At 45.6% G+C, this 25495-nt stretch overlaps 1 protein-coding gene across 3 annotated transcripts in view; it reads right to left on the bottom strand.

The window, feature by feature from the left end:
• TULP3 (TUB like protein 3) overlaps window positions 1–25254 on the bottom strand; it is a 30017-nt gene extending 4763 nt beyond the window's left edge. The window contains exons 1-7 of one of the 3 annotated variants that reach the window (XM_070371748.1): window positions 25139–25254; window positions 12937–12988; window positions 6509–6668; window positions 5619–5792; window positions 3171–3304; window positions 2612–2809; window positions 144–256 (exon numbers count right to left, since the gene is read on the bottom strand). In XM_070371748.1, the coding sequence (XP_070227849.1) occupies window positions 144–256; window positions 2612–2809; window positions 3171–3304; window positions 5619–5792; window positions 6509–6668; window positions 12937–12988; window positions 25139–25179 (872 nt within the window). In that variant the 5' untranslated portion in view covers window positions 25180–25254. Of the gene's footprint in view, window positions 1–143; window positions 257–2611; window positions 2810–3170; window positions 3305–5618; window positions 5793–6508; window positions 6669–12936; window positions 12989–24264; window positions 24299–25093 lie in introns of those variants that run through there. The other 2 variants (XM_070371747.1, XM_070371749.1) reach the window with 2 other exon arrangements.
• Window positions 25255–25495: the final 241 nt, after the last annotated feature.

The following is a 25495-nucleotide window of genomic DNA, read 5'->3' as shown; positions in this document are numbered from 1 at the left end:
TGGAGAAGCCTTGGGCTTTCTATTAACTTATTTCTCTTTAGATGACATCAAACCAGCTCACTGTAAAACCAGCGTGGACTTGCTTTGAGACTACAGGAATCAAGCTCTCACAAGAAGAGGACGTGACATGAGGCTGCCCCCACCTGAGCTTGCCAATGTAGCTCTCCCCTTCTCGGGACAGGTCTGTGGGGTCCGTGGAGATGAGGTAGTTGGATGTCTTGCTCTTTTTCCGCTTCCTACCTGCAAGAAGAAATATCTAGAAAAGGAAAAAGCATTTCAGTAAAAAATGCACTCGAGAGCTGCCGTGTGTGTCCTACACATTCAGTGAGCAATTATCCAGCAGCTGCCTGTCCTATACCAAGCAGTCCACCTCTGGGTCTTTTCTATTTTTAAACAGGTTTAATGCACTTTAACTTTTCTTGTAGAAAAGCCACGTGGTGGCCACAGCTGGAGTCCTCTGCATTGAGACTCCAGTGTGGGTCGTTACAGGGTGCTCAGCGCATTCTCAGAGACGCTCTCCCTTCAGAGCCCGGGGTGAGGCAGCCCGAGTCTTGACGACGGCACCAGTGACGATTTCAGCAGAGCGCCCGGGGCGGCACGCAGCCCAGCCACAGCGCAGCGCTGTTCATGCTGGCCGGCTGGCAGCTTCCAGGCACAGGAGCAGAGGCTATGCTAGGGTCCCGGGGTGGGGGTGAGAGGCGCCAGCCAGGAGCCGAGGGGCCAGTCAGCCTGCAGGATGGTGTGGGGCCTGCTGATCCCGCTTCCAGCAGCCTTACCACACAAGGACTATGGAGAACCTGGCCAGAACCACGGCCTCATGGATGGCAGCAGCGACCTCCCTGAGGCCCCGAACACCCAGACCAGCCTCTGTGCACTGGAACCCCAGTGGTGACGACACCTGGCCCCTGGTCTGTAGGCTAGCACGTGTTAAACTCACGCATCATGTTCAAAACCTAGTCCTGGAAGGATAGTCCCAGGCAGAAGTCAATCATCTCAGGTTCCCAGATAGACAGACACGAGAGACGGGTCTCCTGCAGAGCCTGGATGAGGCACCCAGCTGAGTGAAGGGCACCCACTCCCTGTCCCTGACCTTGCCGCCGTGTGCTCTGTGGCCTTGGGCCCCCGGTGCCACTGTGGAAGCCCCTGCGGCCTCCTCTCCCAGGGCCCCTGGGGCCTCAGGCCCTTTCGCAGTACCGGCACACCTGCCGTTCGGGGTTTTCTCAAAGGAGACCAATCTCTAGGTCTTACCACTTTTTCTAATCCTCACTATGTCTCTTAGAATTCACCACCAGGGTCTCCCAACTGCCTAATTTTTCTAAACTCACTCGCCTCATTCTCACATCATTATTTGTAACTTCACCCCTAAAACCTGCACTGACATTTTATCTATTTATTTGCCTGCACCAGGTCTTATTTGCGTCGTGTGGGATCTAGTTCCCCGACCAAGGACCAAACCCAGGCCCCCAGCGTTAGGAGAGCGGAATCTTAGCCACTGGACCTCCAGGGAAGGTCCACTGACATTTTAAACAAGCTTCGTGCAGTTTCACGAGAAGACTGCCCCCACCCTGGAGAGGCAGGACCTTGGACACTGGGCCCCCCGCTCCCCACCATGCTGCCTTCCTGCCGCACTGTGTGCGTGGCTGTTCTGAGCTCCTGGGGCTTCAGGGACGCGGGTACCATGGTGTGGGCGTCCTTCCCAAACCCTGCTGGACCTGGAGAGTAACAGGGAGGCGGGCGAGGGCAGTACCCGGGGCAGGGGGCACTACGGAGTCAAACAGGCTCAGACTGGCTCTGGCACTCGTTGGTGATGTGGGTGCTCCCCGAGCCCGTCGCCTCGCCCGCACAGGGGGACAAGGAGTCCTGTCTCACAGCCTGTCCTGTGGGTTCCAGGCGATGACACACACACAGCTGGAGCGCACGCCTGGTGCGCAGTCCACACGCAGTGAACAGTGGCTGTCAACAGCACTGACACCTACTACCACCAGCTTATTTCTAGAATCGTCAAGTCATCCACGTAGACCTGGTATCAACACAAAACAGGCTGGTCACTAGCAAAACCTACTACCACCAGCTTATTTCTAGAACCGTAAAGTCACCCACATAGACCTGGTATCAACACAAAACAGGCTGGTCACTAGCAAATACTAATTGCCTCAAATTTAAGGGTAAATCAGAATTTCTAGGATGAAAAACAAGACATTTCACTGACATGTTTTTGTTTTTCCAATTCCTCCTATTCCCTAAAATGTACTCTCTTTTTTCCACACTGATGTTCTACCATGTAATAAAAATAAAAGTCTAAGAGCACGCTGGAAACCCCTGCACCCCAAAAGAGGGATGGAGGTAAAAACAACTACATTTGAATATTCTCCTCCATTTTATGACTCCTGGATAAAACTCTCTTTTTTCTGGGGCGGGGGTGGATTCTGACTATTAGACTAGGACCTCTGTGAAGACAGTGAGAACACGGCACTGGACACTTGGAGGTACACCCTCGTTCCTGCTGACTAGGTCTAAGGCTGGTGCCCCCCGCCCCTGTTCTTAAGACCACCACCGCCCCCACCCCGACAGCACACTACCCTCCATCTCAAGACAAGAGCCACTCGCCTACCTTGCGATTCTCATCCTTTTCCAAGTGCATGTAGTAGGTGGGGAAGAGCCCCCGGTCCATCCCTTTCTTGTCCCGGGTTATCCGGCACTTCACTGTGACACCTCGTGGGGCAGGACTGTACGCAAAGCCTTCCAAGTCCTCTATTTCTCCCGGCTGAATGTCAGAGTGCGGGGATGCGGTCCCGGAGGCCCCTGTGCCCTGAGAGAGCAGCCGCAGCTGGGTCAGGAAACCTCATGTTCTCTTTGAGAAACACTTAAAGGACAAATTAACTTACTGATTTACCCATATGTCTTCCGTCTTCTGACAAAATAAAGAAAAACTCTGAGAAGTTAAGTAAGTATATGACCCCTGGGAGTAATGAAGGAGGGAAGTATGAAAATGGGATACAGCTTTACAAAAGCTGGCTGAAGACATAGGAAATATGAGGTCGTGGGCTCTAAATATAATTCCAGCTTAAATCCTGGAAGCAGCCCTCATGCAGTGATGGCACTTAAACAGGAAGACGTGTCCAGGAAGCAGTGAAATCAGCCCCAGAGGAAGAAGGATCAGGACTACACACCGGGGCTGGCTTCTGGCTGGATGCAGAACCGGGCCTCTCTGCCTCTGAACACGGCGACTGAGACCTTAGTTGGTTCCCTTCTCCTTCCTCCCCATCAGTCTCCTCCTCGTCAAAGTTCAAACTCCCTGAGATCCCTGGCAGAAAGGGAGAAACTGTTAAAAAAAGGCCAGAAAATCTTTGAGCCAAATATAACTTTAACTCCCTTGCTTAAAACATTCCAGCTGTTCTGACTTAACACATGGCTCTTTTATGCACATTCTGACAACTCTTTCTTCATATTCTCACCTACTCCACCCCTCGTTTTCCCTGCCCACTGCTGCCACCCTAATTTGAGCCTCTTTAAAACATTCTATGAGAGAAAATATCTGCAAATCATACATCTGATAAGGATTAATATCCAGAATATTTAACTCAACAGCAACAAAACAAACCCAATTCAAAAATGGGTCAAGGACTTGAATAAACATTTCTCCAAAGAAGCTACATAAGTGGCCAATAAGCATAAGAAGATTCTCAACATCACTAGTCATTAGGGAAATGCAAATTAAAATCACAATGAGATACCACTTGACAAGCACCGGGATGACTACTATAGAAAAAAAATACCAGGCTTCCCTGGTGGCTTAGTGGTCAAGAATTCGCCTGCCAATGCAGGAGACACGGGTTCTATCCCTGATCCAGGAAGATCCCACATGCCGCAGGGCAACTAAACCCGTGCGCCACAACTACTGAGCCCGTAGCCTATAGCCGGGAGCTGCAACCACTGAAGCCGCACACCCAGAGCCTGTGCCCCCCAACAAGAGAAGTCGCTGCAATGAGAAGCCCCCAAACCACAACCAGAGAGCAGCCCCCACTGCTGCAACTAGAGAAAAGCCTGGCAGCAACAAAGACCCAATGGAGCCAAAAACAAATAAGTAAAATAATAAATTAAAAAACAACAAAACCCCAAAACAGAAAATAAGTGTTGGTGAGGAGAAACTAGAACCCTCATGCACTGCTGGTGGTGATGCAAAATTATGCAGCCACAGCAGAAAACAATATAGTTGGTTCCTAAAATAGACATATAGAACTGCCCTAGAATCCAAATCCAACAATTCCACCTCTGGGTATATTCCCAGAAGGAGACGAAGCAGAGACACAGACAGACACTTGAACAACCGATGTGCAGAGCAGTGTTCTTCACAATTTTCAGATGGTGGAAACTACCCAAATATCCACCAACTGATGAATAAACAAACCGTGGCACATACGCAAATGGAATGCTATTCAGCCTTAAAAAGGAATGAAATCCTGACACATGCTACAACATGAATGAATCTTGAAGACATTATGCAAAGCGAAAATAAGTCAGATACAAAAGGCGAAAACCCCTGTGATTCTATGTATGTGAGCTGTGAGGGGAGAGGAGGAGCTGGGCAGGCAGAGTTCACCGGGGACAGAGGCTCAGTTTGTGAAGGTGACAAAGGCCTGGAGATGACAGTGGGGAGGCCCGGGAGGAGCAGTTCTGCCCAAGACAAAGCAGCAGAGCTACGCCTGAAACCCAACCCTCTTCCTCTTTGGTCTCCAGGGTGAGGCTGCCCCTCACACAATAGCTGGCACAGCCCGCAAATCATAACTGACGAGGAGGCTGAGCAACAGGCAGCCCTACCCATCTCGGAGGAGGGGCCACCATGAGCTCCTTTCACACAGTTCACAAATAAATGGTATCAAGTTTTTCTCAAGGACACCCAAGGATAAGGCTAAGGCCAGGAAAACATACATCCAAATGAAAATGCACGCGTAACTGTTCACAGTGGCGCTATTCCTAACAGCCAGAGTGGAACCAACCCAGCTGTCCATCAGCTGATGACAGGAAGGACAAAAGATGGCTTATCTGTACAACGGAACGTCACTCAACTACAGACAGGAATGAAGCCCTGACAGGCCAGAACGTGGATGAACTCTGAAAAACCGATGCTAAGTGACAGCCAGGCATAGAGGACCACACGGCGTGTGAGTGCTGACGTGACATCCCAGAGTCAGCAGGTCCACGGAGAGAAGGAGACTAACTTTTGGGGGCGGGTAGCAAAAAGGCATAAAACTCTTGGGACCTCACTCTCATGTTGGCATCTTCATTCCTACTACGCTTTCTTCTTTTTTATAGAAGTACCGTTGACTCACAACGTTAGTACTATGTTTTCAAATGCCATTTTTATACTAAAAACTCAGTTTATGTAAACATGTACCTTAAGACAGAGGTCAAGGATTTCTCCCAAACTTGTAAGACAAGCAAACGAACCTCCACCTGAGGAACATTATCTTCCAAACTGACACTTCCTGAATCTTGGTCTAGGGAGCACCTGTCCCCTCCACTTCATTCTTCACAGCACAGAGTAACTCTTGTCCAGCCCACACCTGACGTCACCCCAGCTCAACCAGCTCACAGCCTCAAAGCCGGGACCCCCTCACCGTGCTTTCGGAGAACCTCCTGCAGATCCGGCTTGGAGGCAGGGTCCCGTGCGCTCTCCCCATCTGCGCTCCCTTCAGCGTCCTCTGTGGCAGCAGAGCCCACCGTGAGAACGTGAAGTCTGGTGTCCACATCCTGAGCGTCTGGCTTCAGGAAGGCAGCAGGACCATCAATGCCTAGGAGCCCAACGAAAAGAACGGAAGCCGGTATCACCCGCCCTGTGGCCAGGTGGCTCTGGTGCGCGTGATCCGAATGAACACCCACCAAACCGGTCCACTCCTCCAGCCTTAACCTCCATGAGGACATCTGTTAAGAGGAAGCCACTCCATTATCTGTGTTCATTTTATCAAGCTGCCCTGACTAGAGGCTGAAGTATGAATGAAACGCACCTGATGCTGTGCTTCAGACACTTAAGAAAGAGACGGAAAGCAAAGCAGGTCCTCCAGACTCGAGACCTGGTCCAGGTAGGCGGCCAAGGGCTGGCTTTGGCCGTGTTAACCCTGCTCTTTCTCCTCCCTGCTGCTGTCACTGCTGTCCCGAGTCCGGCTACTGGAGGAATGGTTGCCTCTATCTGCTCCTGGCTTTACGGTTCACTCTGCCGGGAGACAACAACCAAGCCTGCAAGCTCCTCAAATGGGCTGTTCTGGGGGCTTCCCTGGTGGTCCAGTGGTTAAGACTCATCACTTCATCAGGGAACTAAGATCCCACACTCATTCATTTTGCAGATAAAACAACTGTTTCAGGATGGCTGTGAACTTTCAGGTATCCTCCGCTGATTGGACCACTGCGTTTATCCCAACTCAGAAGCCTAATCATGATTATAAAGATTGTGAAGGGACTGGTAACGATGCTAACAGCGGCAGCAGGAGGGGGCTGCTGCCTGAGTACACACCCTGCAAGATGACTCCGCCTTGCGGGGCCTGCAGCTCCACCAGCAGAGCGTGCTCCTCGCGGCCCCTCGGCCTCGCCCTCAGCGGCCGGGCCTCCAGGTTCGGCTGCACCATGAGCGGCTCCAGGCGCTTCTTCCTCTGCTTCTTCTCCAGCAGCGCTCTCTGGGGAGGATTGAGAGGGGACAGCCAGGGGATCGACCACCAGGTCTGGCTACTTCGGCATATACACTCTTTCACAGATCCTTACAGAGCCTCTGGTAAATTACATTTTCCCACTTAAGAAGTGGGAAAAACTAAGGCACAGAGAGGGGTAAGGATTCATTTACTTCATTTAATAAATAGTTACTAAACACCTATGAAAAGCCATCTAAAGTGATACAAATGCATTTTTAGCCAAGCTAAGATCATAATCCAAGTATATGAAAAATATATAGTAATTAACATATTATTATCAAATCACAATCACAAGTTTATATAAACATATGAGTGGGAGAAAAAATGAAGGAACACGGTAACAGTGATTTGTCTAGCAAGTAGAATATGGATGATTATTTTTCCTTTTCCTACTTTTCTAAATTTTCCTACTTTTTAACTGGAAGAAAAAAAGAAAACTTATTATCCTTTAGGTGTGAAGAAAAGGGGACCATCAAACACTGTTGGTGGAAATGTAAACTCTTACAGCTGCTATGGAGAACAGTATGGAAGGTCCTTAGAAAACTAAAAACAGGACTATCATATGATCCAGCAATCCCACTCCAGGGCATACATCCAAAGAGTATATGCCCTTGAAAGGACACAGGTACCCCAATGTTCACTGCAGCATTCTTTACAATAGCTAAGTCATGGAAGCAACCTAAATGTCCATTGACAGAGGAATAAAGAAGATGTGCTACATATATATATAATGGTATGCTATTACTCAGCCATTGAAAAGAAAGAAATAATGCCATTTGAAGCAACCTGGATGGACCTGGAGATTATCACACTTAATGAAGTAAGTCAGACAGAGAAAGACAAGTATCGTGTGATATTGCTTATATGCAGAATCTAAAAAAAAAAAAGATACAAATGAACTTATTTACAAAACAGAAAGACTCACAGATTTAGAGAACGAACTTATGGTTGCCAGGGGGAAGGCACAGTTAGGTAGTTTGGCATGAACATGTACACACTGCTATATTTAAAATAGATAACCAACAAGGACCTACTGTACCGCACGGGAAAATCCGCTCAATATTCTGTAGTAATCTAAATGGGAAAAGAATTTGAAAAAGAACAAATACATGTACCTATCACTGAGCTGACCGCTGCCACCTTGAAGCACAGGGTTCCTGCAGGCCATGGGCCACGCTCCATTGTGGGTGCACAGGGAAGGCTGGACCCCTCCCACGGGGCGGCCCGAGAGGCAGGGGACTTGGTGAAGGTCCCACAGAGGCACGAGGGACACCAAGGGCCTCACGGTGGCCCTGGAGCAGACGGCCCCAGCAACGTCCCCCTGAAGACAGCTGAACTAGGTTCCACCTTTGAAGTAATTTACTGCCCTCCAAGTCCTCTTACACAGAAGAACTATACAAAAGAGATCTTAATAACCCAGATAACCACAATGGTATGATCACTCAACTAGAGCCAGACGTCCTAGAGTATAAAGTCAAGTGGGCCTTAGGAACCATCAGTACAAAGCTAGTGGAGGTGATGGAATTCCAGCTGAGGTATTTCAAATCCTAAAAGATAATGCTGTGAAAGTGCTGCACTCAATATGCCAGCAAATTTGGAAAACTCAGCAGTGGCCACAGGATTGGAAAAGGTCAGTTTTCATTCCAATCCCAAAGAAAGGCAATATCAAAGGATGTTCAAACTACTGCACAACTGCACTCATCTTACATGCTAGCAAAGTAATGCTCAAAATTCTCCAAGCCAGGCTTCAACAGTATGTGAACCTAGAACTTCTAGATGTTCAAGCTGGATTTAGAAAAGGCAGAGGAACCAGAGATCAAATTGCCAACATCTACTGGAATGGGTGAATTTAACTCAGATGACCGTTATATCTACTACTGTGGGCAGGAATCCCTTAGAAGAAATGGAGTAGCCCTCACAGTCAACAAAAGAGTCTGAAATGCAGTACTTGGATGCAATCTCAAAAACGACAGAACGATCTCTGTTCGTTTCCAAGGCAAACCATTCAATATTATGGTAATCCAAGTCTATGCCCTGACCAGTAACGCTGAAGAAGCTGAATGGTTCTATGAAGACCTACAAGACCTTTTAGAACTAACACCCAAAAATGATGTCCTTTTCATTATAGGGGACTGGAATGCAAAAGTAGGAAGTCAAGAAACACCTGGAGTAACAGGCAAATTTGGCCTTGGAGTACAGAATGAAACAGGGCAAAGGAGAATAGAGTTTGCCAAGAGAACGCACTGGTCATAGCAAACACCCTCTTCCAACAACACAAGAGAAGACTCTACACATGGACATCACCAGATGGTCAACACCGAAATCAGATTGATTATATTCTTTGCAGCCAAAGATGGAGAAGCTCTATACAGTCAGCAAAAACCAGACCAGGAGCTGACTGTGGCTCAGATCATGAACTCCTTATTGCCAAATTCAGACTTAAATTGAAGAAAGTAGGGAAAACCACTAGACCACTCAGGTATGACCTAAATCAAATCCCTAACGATTATACAGTGGCAGTGACAAATAGATTTAAGGGACTAGATCTGATAGACAGAGTGTCTGATGAACTACGGACGGAGGTTCGTGACACTGTACAGGAGACAGGGATCAAAACCATCCCCAAGAAAAAGAAATGCAAAAAAGCAAAATGTCTGTCTGAGGAGGCCTTACAAATTAGCTGTGAAAAGAAGAGAAGGGAAAAGCAAAGGAGAAAAGGAAAGATATAAATATCTGAATGCAGAGTTTCAAAGAATAGCAAGGAGAGATAAGAAAGCTTTTCTCAGTGATCATTGCAAAGGAATAGAGGAAAACAAAAGAATGGGAAAGACTAGAGATCTCTTCAAGAAAATCAGAGATAACAAGGGAACATTTCATACAAAGATGGGCTCGATAAAGGACAGAAATGGTATGGACCTAACAGAAGCAGAAGATATTAAGAAGAGATGGCAAGAATACACAGAAGAACTGTACAAAAAAGATTTTCATGACCCAGATAATCACGATGGTGTGATCACTCACCTAGAGCCAGACATCCTGGAATGTGAAGTCAAGTGGGCCTTAGGAAGCATCACTATGAACAAAGCTAGTGGAGGTGATGGAATTCCGGTTGAGCTATTTCAAATCCTGAAAGATGATGCTGTAAAGGTGCTACACTCAATATGTCAGCAAATTTGGAAAACTCAGCAGTGGCCACAGGACTGGAAAAGGTTAGTTTTCATTCCAATCCCAAAGAAAGGCAATGCCAAACAATGTTCAAACTACTGCACAATTGCACTCATCTCACATGTTAGTAAAGTAATGCTCAAAATTCTCCAAGCCAGGCTTTGGCAATACATGAACCGTGAACTTCCAGATGTTCAAGCTGGATTTACAAAAGCAGAGGAACCAGACATCAAATTGCCAACATTTGCTGGATCATCAAAAAAACAAGATTTCCAGAAAAACATCTATTTCTGCTTTATTGACTATGCCAAAGCCTTTGACTGTGTGGATCACAATAAACTGTGGAAAATTCTGAAAGAGATGGGAATACGAGACCACCTGACCTGCCTCTTGAGAAGTCTGTATGCAGATCAGGAAGCAATAGTTAGAACTGGACATGGAACAACAAACTGGTTCCAAATCGGGAAAGGAGTACATCAAGGCTGTATATTGTCACCCTGCTTATTTAACTTATATGCAGAGTACATCATGAGAAACGCTGGGCTGGAGGAAACACAAGCTGGAATCAAGACTGCTGGGAGAAATATCAATAACCTCAGATATGTAGATGACATCACCCTTATGGCAGAAAGTAAAGAAGAACTAAAGAGCCTCTTGATGAAAGTGAAAGAGGAGAGTGAAAAAATTGGCTTAAAGCTCAACATTCAGAAAACAGCAGAGACATTACTTTGCCAAAAAAGGTCCAGGCTATGGTTTTTCCAGCAGTCAAGTATGGATGTGAGAGTTGGACTATAAAGAAAGCTGAGTGCCGAAGAATTGATGCTTTTGAACTGTCCTGTTGGAGAAGACTCTTGAGAGTCCCTTGGACTGCAAGGAGATCCAACCAGTCCATCCTAAAGGAAATCAATCCTGAGTGTTCACTGTAAGGACTGATGTTGAAGCTGAAACTCCAATACTTTGGCCACCTCATGCGAAGAGCTGACTCATTGGAAAAGGCCCTGATGCTGGGAAAGATGGAGGGCAGGAGGAGAAGGGGACAACAGAGGATGAGATGGTTGGATGGCATCACCGATTCAAAGGACATGAGTCTGGGTAAACTCCAAGAGTTAGTGATGGACAGGGTGGCCTGGCGTGCTGCTCTCCATGGGGTCGCAAAGAGTTGGACACGACTGAGTGACTGAACTGAACTGACTGGATCATAGAAAAAGCAAGAAAAATCCAAAAAAACATCTACTTCTGCTTCACTGACTTCACTAAAGCCTTTGACTGTGGATCACAACAAACCGTGGAAAATTCTGAAACAGGAATACCAGACCACCTTAAGCCTCCTGAGAAACCTGCAAGCATGTCAAGAAGCAACAGTTAGAACTGGACATGGAACAATGGACTGGTTCCAAATTGGGAAAGGAGTACATCAATGCTGTATATTTAATTTATATGCAGAGTACATCATGCGAAATGCTGGGCTGGATGAAGCACCAGCTAGAATCAAGATTGCCAGGAGAAATATCAATAACCTCAGATATGCAGATGATACCACCCTTATGGCAGAAAGCGAAGAGGAACTAAAGAGTCTTTTGATGAAAGTGAAAGACAAGAGTGAAAAAGCTGGCTTAAAACTCAACATTCAAAAAAATGGAAAAAACAACAACAACAACAAAGATCATGGCATCTGGTCCCATCACTTCATGGCAAACAGAAGGGAAAACAACAGAAACAGCAACAAACTTTATTTTTTTTGGCTCCAAAATCACTGCTAACAGTGACTGCAACCATGCAATTAAAAGACGCTTGCTTCTTAGAAGAATAGTTATGACAAACCTAGGCAGCATATTGAAAAACAGAGACATTACTTTGCCAACAAAGGTCCATATAGTCAAAGCTATGGTTTTTCCAGTAGTCATGCATGGGTGTGACAGTTGAACCATAAAGAAAGTTGAGCGCCAAAGAACTGATGCTTTTGAACTGTGGTGATGGAGAAGACTCTTGAGAGTCCCTTGGACTGCAAGGAGATCCAACCAGTCCATCCTAAAGATCAGTCCTGAATATTCTTTGGAAGGACTGATGCTGAAGCTGAAACTCCAATACTTTGGCCACCTGATGCGAAGAGCTGACTCACTGGAAAAGAACTTGATGCTGGGAAAGATTGAAGGCAGGAGGAGAAGGGGATGACAGAGGATGAGATGGCTGGATGGCATCACCAACTCGAAGGACATGAGTTTGAGCAAGCTCCAGGAGATGGTGAAGGACAGGGCAGGTTGGCACGCTGCAGTCCATGGGGTGGCAAAGAGTCGGACATGCCTGAGCGACTGAACAACAGAAAGTCCCATTATGAGGTCCAAAAGCAACATAAAGGAGCAAGACGGCACTTGGAAGTGTTTTTAGTCCCCTGTCACTCCAGACACTGACGGCTAATGACCCCATGTTGGCAGACTGGATGGACCTAAAGAATTTCCTGAATTAGAAAACACTCCTATGAAAATAACACATGTTGGGTATAAGATTCTAGGCTGACTAATCAGGACTCTCACAGTACGTGACAACAGAGAACTGCGTTTATCTCTTCCATCATTCCAGTATTTAATGAAGGACTACAATGGGCCCAGCCCCAGGCCAGGACCTTCTGATGGAAAGGTCATCATTAACAGACTTCTTGGTTCCTGTTCTCATGGAGCTTAGTCTAATGGAGGAAATGAACATAAGTCAAATCACTGCAAATAATAACATGTAACTGAAAAGTGAGACCAATACTGTGAGAAAGTATTCTGTAGGCAGTAGAAGCTTTTAAGAAGCACAGTACCACTTTCAGATTTGCATTTTAAGATAAAGAAAAAATCTTGTAGTTACATGAAATTACAGTGCAGAGAGATATTTGGGCAACAGTTTCATATTACTACACAGAAATACAGCGTTAACATTTTTCTAATTCTTATGACAGATGCCAAGGAATCTTTAGTGACTATAAGTCCAAGGCCAGTTTTAATGCTGATGTCCTCAAGCGCTTTGGCCTTGCTGTAGCCACAGTCAGGCCCATTGGCTTCCTGGTCAGGATAAGCTGTCCACATCTTTCAGAAGAGGAGACTCTGCTCACCTGGTTATCCAGTTTCAGCTGCCTGAGCTTCATGGTCTCATCTTCAAAGGCACTGTTAAAAAAAAATGAAAGCACTTAAAGAGAAAATCCTCTTAAACCACATCAGTCTTGTCATGTCCGTGTAGCGAGCTACTCCTTTGGGCCATTTGGAGCCAGTTAAGGCTACCTCGGGGAAGCACCAGTCTCCACAGGCTGCCCACACTGACTGCAGGAGGACTGGCCACGCTTCATGCCACACAGTCCAGGGGACTGACGAGACTGGATACCCACAGGATGAGAAAAGGCAGAACACGGACCCCCGCGCACGCCAGCATTTTTTTCTCTTTAAAATCATGTACTGAGTATTCATTATATTCCAGACACAGTGTTAAGTACTTTAAATGTATTCTTTTATTTATTCCTCAAAACAGTCCTATGAATTAAGTACTGTCATTTTTCACACTTTGAAGATAAAGGAAACAGAGCTGGAGAGCCACGCCTAGGGTTAAATAACAAAAAGACACTAATCCTGGTCTCCTTCCAGAGTCTAAATTACATCTAAAATCAAATATATTCTACTTCTGTTTTTCTTTTCTTTTTGTGTTTTTAATTTTTATTGGAATATAATTGATTTATAATGTGCTAGTTTCAGGTATATAGCAAAGTGATCAGTTAATACATATACTTTTTTTTTTTTAATTCTTTTCCCATATAGATCTACTTCTTTTTTGGAGATAGTTCTAAGAGATAGGTAGTATATAGCATCTTACTAAAATCACTGACTTCAAGATCTAGCAAATCATGTAACTTCCTTTTCAATAAAAGAGTAAAACACTATTCAGTCATTACAAGAGACTACAAATGTGGATGGACAAGATTTAATACTATTAGGAGACAAATTTGTTTCCTTGAAGGAAGTCAACAAAATGGAATCAAATTACTGTCTCAATTAAAAAACCAAACCCTTCTGTCTGTCTTTAAACTCTTTCTGAAAGTCTTTTCTATTTTTGACAATTTCCTAACTTAAGATTTTGTGACTCAGCATTCTTAGAAACGAAGTATAAAACAAGGCAGAAGTGGTTCTCAATTATTTCTATTGTTAAGTTTTTACTAGGAGCTTCTTGCCAAAAAAAAAAAAACTATAAATATGATGTCTTTATTTAAGAAGACATGCTCCACAGCTACAAAGGGAAGCAGGGCTTTTCCCGCACTTTGGGTAAATGCACAAAAGCATCTCTCTATGGCTGAATGGCTAACTAGGACATTCCCACACTGTGGAAGGGTTTATAAATTTTAATAATGCACAGCAACCTGGAATTTGTGCACCATCTCCAAGACTCCTCCTGCCCACTAACTGTAAGCAGATTTAATAAGCCCTGAGATACAGACAAGGAGGTGTGCTGATTCTCTGACAGTCCCCTCTATTTAAATTCCTATGTAACCTTTACATTTGGAGAAGGAAATGGCAGCCCACTCCAGTACTCTTGCCTGGAAAATCCCATGGATGGAGGAGCCTGGTAGGCTACCGTCCATGGGGTCACAAAGAGTTGGACATGACTGAGCGACTTCTCTCCTTCTTCTTAACCTTTCCATCTGATGTGAACATCCAAGTCATTGGAAAAGTCCCTGATGGTGGGAAAGATTTCAGGCAGAAGAGGAAGACATCAGAGGACAAGACGGCTGGATGGCATCATGGATGCAATGAACATGAACTTGGGCAAATTTCAGATGGTGAGGGACAGAGCGGCCTGGTGTGCTGCAGTCCAAAGAGGCTGCAAAGAATCAGGCACTACGGGGAGACTGAACAACAACCACCACCTTTACATTTAAGAATAACAACACTAAGTGTTTAATCATCTCATTTTTTCCCTAGCTTAAAAGAGACACAAATAGACAAAAATAAGAGATATGGTACACTCTTCACCTTGACTTTGTGGGCCCCTATCTAGGTATGCTCCTGATTTCCTGTCTTTATTCCTCATTCACATATTTTTAAATCAAGCTTTATGTATACAGTGCAAGAATATTATGAGTATTCAGTGAAAATTAGTATACACTTGAAAAAGTCCTATATAAAACAAATAAGACAAAAAATAAACTCACTGTTACAGACTAGTATTTTCAACAACTACTGCTATGAAACTGCTTTTCCTCCACCTCACTGGTCCCTCTTCACTAAACCAGAATTGTGAGCATGGGGGAAAAAATCATTCTATCTCAGAACTTCCCTGGTTGTCCAGTGGTTAAGAATCTGCCTTGCAATGCAGGGGACAAAGGTTTGGTCCCCGATGGGGAACTAAGACCCCACATGCTTCAGGGCTCCTGAGCCCACGCACCACAACGAGAGAGTCCTTGAACCGCAACAAAAGCTCCCGTGGGCCACAACTAAGACCTGACACGGCTAAACAAACAAGTGTTTTAAATGCTCTAAAACCATTTTATTCCCCATAAAGTACTAAAACCTTTCCAATGATGCTAGATTCTGAAATACAACTAAAATCCTCAAACATTTCTCTTACGGCCTCTAACAGTGAAGAAGACAGGTGTGTCTTTAATGCCTTATCTCAACACCACTAATTCCTTTCATCAAGCCTGGGCAAGATGGCCAATTTAAATAAACAGTGTGGTATATTCAAAGCATTCTGACCTGAACAGAAGAGGCACTAAAAAGATGTTATATAATTGTAACATTTAGATCCCTTCTGTACTTCAAAAGTTACACTTTCTCTGAGCTCTAGTTTTAAATTATAACTTAGCAGAAATAATCAAGATTTTTATACACTTATAATAACTCTGAACTAGGATTTCTGGTCAAACTGTATTATGATCTTACTAAACTTGCATTCATTGCTTTAATATTCTCTTTTCTTCATTTCAAACCAAGTTGTTGAATAGCAAGCCTAAACAAGCCTGGTTAGCAAATCTACACAAAACAAAACGAAGTTCTACAGAACAGAGGGAGAATCATTAACTCAGAGGGAAAGTTAACACCAGAGAACTGTTAACTCAGAGGGAGCTATCTGTTCAAGGTCAGAAAGTGGATGAGTGGATGAGCTAGAGTTCAGCCTCAGCCCCACAGCACCTGCCTCAGCGTGCAGACTGCACCTTCCCCACAAATATTCAAATGGTCAGCAGAGAGTCTGGGATTTCATTATTATGGCATTTCAACAAGTCTGCCAAGAAGCTTTTCAGTCAGAATGTCAGTTCATGGGTATTTTTAGGCAGCAGAATTTCCAAGCCAGTGAATGGATTTTGAAGATGCCCATGGGAGCAGTTGATCACAGGTTATAAATACTATTGGAAAAGGGTCATCAGATTTCATCGTGTCTGAACTGATCATGGCGTCAAGTACTTGGGTCAACAGCTATTACTAAAAGCATTTTTCTCTAAGTCAACTGACAAGTAGATTCACCTTGTCCAAATCCCAAATGTCAATACTGGAGGCGTAGTTTCACATGCAGTGAGACCCAAGAGTACATCTGGCTGGAACAAAACACTGCTTCTGGGAGAAGGCACAAAGATCAAATTAGAAAGGCCAGAAAAGACTCCACAGAAACCTACCCTGCCTCACGCAGGAGAACTGTTAATATTCCGGGCTCAGCGGTTTGTTACTTGAGTGACTGCCACAATCTGGGACTAACTTAATTGAGGCAAGGGAACGAAAACCCATTTCCTAAGAGGCCCATTTAGAAAAGACAATCAGAGAGAAGGGAGAACTGCCTGGGGAGAGACAGGCAGTGAGAAGGGAAACTTGGCAGCTGATGAGAGGATTCATTTGGCCCCAGAGAACACAGTGAAGAAAACTGCTTCAGATGAAGAAGCCCTCTCTCTCATTCTGCATGTCACACACGACGAAGGCTTTAAAAAGCATTCTTTTTAGTGAGCCCAACAGAAAAGTTATTTAAAACGAATGACTTTATGCAGAAGTTAAACTATCCGTTTATTCCTCACAGATTTTAAAAAGGACACAACTGAGAATTCAAGTTCACTTCACCTCCTGCTGGGCTGTCCTCTTCTCAGGGGTTTCAGTTTCTCTCTGGTAATGTCATTTCCTTCTCTCTCATGTAAAGATCAAAGTACATTGTTCTGGACGTCCCCGGTGGTCCAGAGGTTAAGAACCCGCCTGTCAATGCAGGGACGAAGATTCGATCCCCGGTCTGGGAAGACAGCACGCGGGGCAACTACTGAGCCTGCGCTCTGGAGCCCAGACTCCACAATGAGAAGCCACGGCAATGGCAAACACGCACGGCAACTGGAGAGTAGCCCCCGCTCGCGGCAACTAGAGAAAGCTCCTAAGCAGCCAGGAAGACGCAGCACAGCCAAAAATCAAAGTGGCAAAGAGCAAGTACATTCTTTTGCCTTAGGACACCAACTAAATCCTTCCACTCCCATTCCACTGGATGGAATCAGTACTCATTAGTACTTTGCTAGGATGTCTGATTTCTTCAACCTTGCTCTAAAAATAATCAGAATGTAATCAGTAGCAGCTGTTACCGGTTATGTGCATAAATGGCATCCAGAAATATCTGGAATGGATATCTTAATAGTAAGTGAGAAGAAGAAGAGAGGAGATTAGAAGTCAAAAGCCCAGTTTTAAGTCTAGATTTCACTTCTGACCACCTAATTTACCTGCCACGCAACTTGGCTGTACTGCACCTTTTCTGAGCCTTAATCTCCCCACCTATAACATGAAGACAGTGTCAGAAGCCCTGATTTCTGCAGAGCTGTGAAGCTCAGAAGACATCACGTATGTGAAAGCTCTCTGTACTCTGCAAGGATACGCAAATGTAAGTCATCATCATGGATTCCTTTATCTTGACAGATCTTCCCTCTCTGAAAGCACAGCTCACCAGCCTTCCTCAGTCAAAACATCTCCCTCTGCTTTGCTTCTGGCTTATGTGATGTATCAAATTCTCATAAGAAAATTACACTGAATTTCAATAGGAAAACAAATCAATCCTCTATAAACTTGCTTCATTCTAAAACTGAAAATCGAATTTATGGACTTTTCCTCCAGCAAATCTAAGAAGCAATGATTTATTTTTCAAGAAGCATGTCTGAAAATTATTTTTCAGACAAGTCTTATTTTCTATACGTTAATTATCACACAGAAAAAAAGCTTGAAGCAACCACTATAGCTCATATTCTAAAAATATATCTTGCCCATGATCAAGGTAGGTATCAGTGTTTAGACAATCGTCAGTCACTCAGTCGTGTCTGACTCTTTGCGACCCCATGAATCACAGCACGCCAGGCCTCCCTGTCCATCACCAACTCCTGGAGTTCACCCAGACTCACGTCCATCGAGTCAGTAATGCCATCCAGCCATCTCATTCTCTGTCATCCCCTTCTCCTCCTGCCCCCAATCCTTCCCAGCATCAGAGTCTTTTCCAATGAGTCAACTCTTCGCATGAGGTGGCCAAAGTACTGGAGTTTCAACTTTAGCATCATTCCTTCCAATGAACGCCCAGGACTGGTCTCCTTCAGGGTGGACTGGTTGGATCTCCTTGCAGTCCAAGGGACTCTCAAGAGTCTTCTCCAACACCACAGTTCAAAAGCATCAATTCTTCAGTGCTCAGCTTTCTTCACAGGCCAACTCTCATATCCATACAGAACCACAGGAAAAACCACAGCCTTGACTAGACGGACCTTTGTTGGCAAAGTAATATCTCTGCTTTTGAATATGCTATCTAGGTTGGTCATAACTTTCCTTCCAAGGAGTAAGCATCTTGTAATTTCATGGCTGTAGTCACCATCTGCAGTGATGGAGCCCCCAAAAAATAAAGTCTGACACTGTTTCCCCATCTATTTCCCATGAAGTGATGGGACCAGATGTCATGATCTTAGTTTTCTGAATGTTGAGCTTTAAGCCAACGTTTTCACTCTCCACTTTCACTTTCATCAAGAGGCTTTTTAGTTCCTCTTCACTTTCTGCCCTAAGGGTAGTGTCATCTGCATATCTGAGGTTATTGATATTTCTCTCGGCAATCTTGATTCCAGCTTGTGCTTCTTCCAGCCCAGCGTTTCTCATGATGTACTCTGCATAGAAGTTAAATAAGCAGGGTGACAATATACAGCCTTGACGTACTCCTTTTCCTATTTGGAACCAGTCTGTTGTTCCATGTCCAGTTCTAACTGTTGCTTCCTGACCTGCATACAAATTTCTCAAGAGGCAGGTCAGGTGGTCTGGTATTCCCATCTCTTTCAGAATTTTCCAGTTTATTGTGATCCACACAGTCAAAGGCTTTGGTATAGTCAATAAAGCAGAAATAGATGTTTTTCTGGAACTCTCTTGGTTTTTCAACGATCCAGCAGATGTTGGCAATTTGATCTCTGGTTCCTCTGCCTTTCCTAAAACCAGCTTGAACATCTGGAAGTTCATGGTTCATGTATTGCCGAAGCCTGGCTTGGAGAATTTTGAGCATTACTTTACTAGTGTGTGAGATGAGTGCAATTGTGTGGTAGTTTGAGCATTCTTTGGCATTGCCTTTCTTTGGGATTGGAATGAAAACTGACCTTTTCCAGTCCTGTGGCCATTGCTGAGTTTTCCAAATTTGCTGACATATTGTGCAGCACTTAGACAGCATCATCTTTCAGGATTTGAAATAGCTCAACTGGAATTCCATCACCTCCACTAGCTTTGTTCATAGTGATGCTTTCTAAGGCCCACTTGACTTCACATTCCAGCATGTCTGGCTTAGGTGAATGATCACACCATCGTGATTATCTGGGTCGTGAAGCTCTTTTTTGTACAGTTCTTCTGTGTATTCTTGCCATCTCTTAATATCTTCTGCTTCTGTTAGGTCCATACCATTTCTGTCCTTTATTGACCCCATCTTTGCATGAAATGTTCCCTTCAATGAAACTAAGCCATGCCGTGTGGGGCCACCCAAGACGGCGGGTCATGGTGGAGAGGTCTGACAGAATGTGGTCCACTGGAGAAGGGAATGCTGAACCACTTCAGTATTCTTGCCTTAAGAATCCCATGAACAGTATGAAAAGGCAAAATGATAGGATACTGAAAGAGGAACTCCCCAGGTCGGTCAGATCAGATCAGATCAGATCAGTCGCTAGTTGTGTCCAACTCTTTGTGACCCCATGAATCACAGCACGCCAGGCCTCCCTGTCCATCACCAACTCCCGGAGTTCACCCAGACTCACGTCCATCGAGTCAGTGATGCCATCCAGCCATCTCATCCTCTGTCGTCCCCTTCTCCTCCTGCCCCCAATCCCTCCCAGCATCAGAGTCTTTTCCAATGAGTCAACGCTTAGCATGAGGTGGCCAAAGTACTGGAGTTTCAGCTTTAGCATCATTCCTTCCAAAGAAATCCCAGGGCTGATCTCCTTCAGAATGGACTGGTTGGATCTCCTTGCAGTCCAAGGGACTCTCAAGAGTCTTCTCCAACACCACAGTTCAAAAGCATCAATTCTTCAGCGCTCAGCCTTCTTCACAGTCCAATTCTCACATCCATACATGACCACAAGAAAAACCATAGCCTTGACTAGACGAACCCCAGGTTGGTAGGTGCCCAATATGCTACAGGAGATCAGTGGAGAAATAACTCCAGAAGGAATGAAGGGAAGGAACCAAAGCAAAAACAATACCCAGTTGTGGATGTGACTGGTGATAGAAGCAAAGTCCGATGCTGTAAAGAGCAATATTGCATAGGAACCTGGAATGTTAGGTCCATGAATCAAGGCAAATTGGAAGTCGTCAAACAGGAGATGGCAAGAGTGAACATCGACATTCTAGGAATCAGCGAACTAAAATAGACTGGAATGGGTGTATTTAACTCAGATGACCATTATATCTACTACTGTAGGCAGGAATCCCTTAGAAGACATGGAGTAGCCATCATGGTCAACAAGAGTCTGAAATGCAGTACTTCGATGCAATCTCAAAAACGACAGAATGATCTCTGTTCGTTTCCAAGACAAACCATTCAATATCACGGTGATCCAAGCCTATGCCCCAACCAGTAACGCTAAAGAAGCTGAAGTTGAACGGTTCTATGAAGACCTACAAGACCTTTTAGAACTAACACCCCCAAAAGATGTCCTTTTCATTATAGGGGACTGGAATGCAAAAGTAGGAAGTCAAAAAACACCTGGAGTAACAAGCAAATTTGGCCTTGGAATATGGAATGAATCAGGGCAAAGGCTAATAGAGTTTTGCCAAGAGAACACACTGGTCATAGCAAACACCCTCTTCCAACAACACAAGAGAAGACTCTACACATGGACATCACCAGATGGTCAATACCAAAATCAGATTGATTATATTCTTTGCAGCCAAAGATGGAGAAGCTCTATACAGTCAGCAAAAACAAGACCGGGAGCTGACTGTGGCTCAGATCATGAATTCCTTATTGCCAAATTCAGACTTAAATTGAAGAAAGTAGGGAAAACCACTAGACCATTCAGGTATGACCTAAATCAAATCCCTTAGGATTATACAATGGAAGTGACAAATAGATTAAAGGGACTAGATCTGATAGACAGATTGCCTGATGAACTATGGACGAAGGTTAGTGACATTGTACGAAAGACAGGGATCAAAACCATCCCCATGGAAAAGAAATGCAAATAAGCAAAATGGCTGTCTGGGGAGGCCTTACAAATAGCTGTGAAAAGAAGAGAAGCGAAAAGTAATGGAGAAAAGGAAAGATATTCCCATTTGAATGCAGAGTTCCAAAGAATAGCAAGGAGAGGTAAGAAAGCCTTCCTCAGCGATCAATGCAAAGAAATAGAGGAAAACAACAGAATAGGAAAGACGAGAGATCTCTTCAAGAGAATTAGACTATCGTATCCCACCCTAAAACTAAAATCATCATATTTTAAGAACAGTAAATGAGGGACTTCCTTGGTGGTCCAGGGTTAAGACGGTGCTTCCAATGAAGGCATGGGTTCAATCACTGGTCAGGGAACTAAGATCCCATATTCTGCATGGTTCAACCAAAAATTAAAAAAAAAGAAAATTTAAGTAGCAGAAAAAAAAATCCAAACTTTTTAAAAGTAGCACAAACAAACAAAAAAATCCAACATGCCATAAATTCAAGACGGTATTTTTCAATGTATGGGTCACAGAATGATTCCCGGATATTTGTTAAGAGCTAACATACTTGTGCCTCAGCTGCGTTCTGTCAAATCAGAATCATGGAAATCAGCACTGTGACAAGCAATGTGAAAATTCTGACATACTCACTTGTTTACAAAAATAAAACATAAAGAATAGGAAAGGAAAAGATGAGATTACTTAATACACAGAAAATCTTTAGAAGATCCCCCTAAGAAACCTACCAATGAGCAAACTGTGACATGAGAGACGAGAAGACATACTTTTCAGAGAATACAGTTTTGTACCTTTCAAAATTTGTTACTGAAATATGTTATTTTATTAATTCGATATAAATCATTAAGGGAATCCAAAGAAACCCTGTTATTCCAGAGGAGAAAACTGAAGCCAGACAAGTAGCTGAGGGGCTCCAGGTGGCACTGAGAGGCAGTGAGGAAGCTGGGACTGGAGTCAGGAACCCAGTGGGAGCCTCCAGCACTCGCCCCACCTCAGTGCCTGGTAGTAAAGCAGAAAGGACCACCTGATAAACACTAGGGCACTACTCTCATCACCTTCAGAACAGGGGCCTCCCAGAGGTCCCGGTGATCCCTATGGTACAATCCCTTTATTCCAGAGATCATTCCTGCTAACCATGAGTGCTGTCACAGCAGTCCTAAGGCAAAGGGTCAGCGATGACAATCCTCATTATCAAGACTCATGACAAGTACTGAGAGTCAACAAAGACAGAACATCCACCAGCACGTGGACAGGGTTCTCTTCTCAAGCATCAGTGGAGTCAAGCTCTAACCAAGCCAGGACAATGCTGTAGGCCTTACTAAGCACAAGAACGTCTGGCGAGGCAGCACAGACTTAATACAAAGAGCATCTTCCTAAGGAACTGGCTCAGAGGAAATAAAGGAAAGCAGACCACAGGAAGTCTCAGTTTGAAAGAAGCCTTAGCAATTTCACTGTTAACTGTACTCAACATACCTAAGAGAATTATCAAGGCCCCTTCCAAGGCCTCAGACCCAGGTTCAATCCCTGGGTGAGGGAGATCCCCTGGAGAAGGGAATGGCAACCCACTCCAATATTCTTGCCTGGGAAATCCACGGACAGAGGAGCCTGGTGGGCTATAGTTAATGAGGTCGCAAAGAGTTGGACGTGACTGAGAAACACACACACACACACACCCACACACACACACACACACGTCCAGTCCTCAAATCCTCTAACTTGGAGGAAGACAGCTTCCACTCTTCCTCTGAGCAACTTAAGCACACTTTCCCTCTTGGTAAGAAGAGATGTTAACTTTTTCTTTCAGTGGACACAAAGGCAGGGGAAACAGCACAATTTCCACAGGAAAGAATAAGACAAGCTGGAAATGAAAACTATTCCAAAGAATGTCTGAGTCTCTTTGCTTGGAAAGGAAATGTATTACAGGGGTTATTCTTGCTTTCCTAGGTCTCTATGAAGTCTTCATATTTGGAGAAATACATGCACGATGGATGTCAGAAGGATTTTACTATAGCTCTTGATAATGTCCAGATACACTGTAGTCTTGCATTAGTTAATCTAAGCATATTCAAGCACTGGGGAAGTCTGTTTACCAACAATTAGCTCATCTGATGAAACATCTGAAAAAGAGAGAAGGTGAAAGAGGACAGCAAGCCTGGCCAAGACAACCCCCAGCCACCACTACTGGCTGCATTTCTGAAAAAAAAACCATGGCATATGGACAAACCAGAGACCAGGACTTCCGTAGTCGGCTCTGGGTCACCAGGTCGCATCACGCGGAGCAGCCTCTCCCACCATATCTTCAATCCTGTATCAGGAACACAGAGCCAGGAAGGCTCAGGTTCCAAGCACTGGCCAAGCACTGCTGTCATCTCCAGGGGAATCTACAACACAAGCGCCTAACTCAGCCAAGGGGCTGGGAGTGCTGTTTCTAATTCCATCTCCAGTTTCCACTAAATAGTTCAGATACAGGAAAAATGTTCCGTGTATTTGCTCATAATTTTTCTACTTTGTTGAAAATAACTCTGGGGAAACGGTCTCATCACTCAAAAGAAGAATAAGGAAAAAAAAGTCACACGAAACTTTAAAAAGTCAGATGCTATCCTTCACACTGAAAAGTACTCATACCGAAAACTCTATCCATGTATCTCATCAAAAACATCCAAAACATACAACGTGAAGCCAAAAAAAGCAAGAGACATTCATTCCACTCCCCTCTCGGCAACAAGTCAGTTAACCAATGACAGAACATACGGCAGGAGAAACATTTGGTGACTCACACATTCCTCTTTGAAGTCAATTTTCAGATTAAAGAGCTGGTTTCTCTGGGAAGACAAAGAGGGACAAACGACAATTATCCCTTGAAACTTCAGGTCCAAAGAATTAAAAACCATTTTGCCTCTTGGTCTCTCAAAGTCAATTCCATTTCTTTTTCCCCAAAATCATGAGTCACACCAAACATCTGGTAGCCGGGAAATTTACTGCCTTAAATCCGTTCACTTAAGATTGACCGGATAGCCATGGCAGAGCGAGCACCACCCGAATTCAACGGATGATGCTGAATTTTAACTGGATGTCCGCCTTGCGCGTCCATATTTATACTTGTAAATGTCGGTTCTTCTCTCGACTTAAGAAACCAAAAAGCAGTGAACCAACTTCACAGAGCGTTGCTCTCACGTAAATAAAACCCGATGAAACAGAAAAACGGGTGTTGTCGGCACCAACGCCTCTCGGGCGACCAGCTTTTGAGTGGTTTCAGCTGCTGACCCAGGGCAGGGTCGGCCCGGCTCCGGACGCACGCCAGGCGGTACAGGGCAGCAGGCGGGCGCAGGCCCAGGCGAAGCCACCCCGCCTGCGCCTGGCCCGGCCTGCGCTGACTACCCGGAGAGCCCGCCCTGGGCCGGGATGCCGCGGCCCCCTCAACTGCTGGCCCCCAGAGCCACCCTGCACCCCCGGCCCAGGCCGAGCACCCCCTGGCTGACGCGTTCTGACGAGGCCGGACCGACCCCGCGGGTCCCGGCGCGACTGGACACGAGCTGGCCCTCGGCGTGGGGGCCCCGCGCCCCCCGGCCCACCCGCCCCCCACTCCCCTCGGCGCCCAGCCCAGACCTCCACGGCCCTCTTGGGTCTCCGCCCGCCGCCATCGCTCCTGACCTGTCCCCGCGGGGGCCCGGGCGACGGAGCGACGACTCCATCCTGCAGCCCCGCGAGCGCCGACCGCGTCCACACCCGCGGCAGCTCCTGGCCAGCCTGGCGCAGCCGCCCCGCCCCGCAACCGCACCCCACACTGTCACCACCGCCCATTGGTCCGCGCGCCCGCCGCTCCGCGCCAATTGGCCACCGCACGCCCGACGCTCCGCGCCTATTGGTCCGCGCGCCCGCCGCTCCCACCGCCCCCGCGTGTGGGTTTCTAGGGGCGGCGACGCCGCTGGAGGGTTGCTAAGGGCGGGTTGCTACGCGCCGCTGGGCTGGAGCCCAGGTCCACACCCCAGTTGCGGCCGGGCGCCCCGG

This window comes from Bos mutus, chromosome 5 (genome assembly GCF_027580195.1).
Source record: "Bos mutus isolate GX-2022 chromosome 5, NWIPB_WYAK_1.1, whole genome shotgun sequence".
NCBI classification, from domain to species: Eukaryota; Metazoa; Chordata; class Mammalia; order Artiodactyla; family Bovidae; genus Bos; species Bos mutus.
The sequence above is the reverse complement of the archived record's forward strand: the minus strand, read 5'-3'. Positions and strand labels throughout refer to the sequence as shown.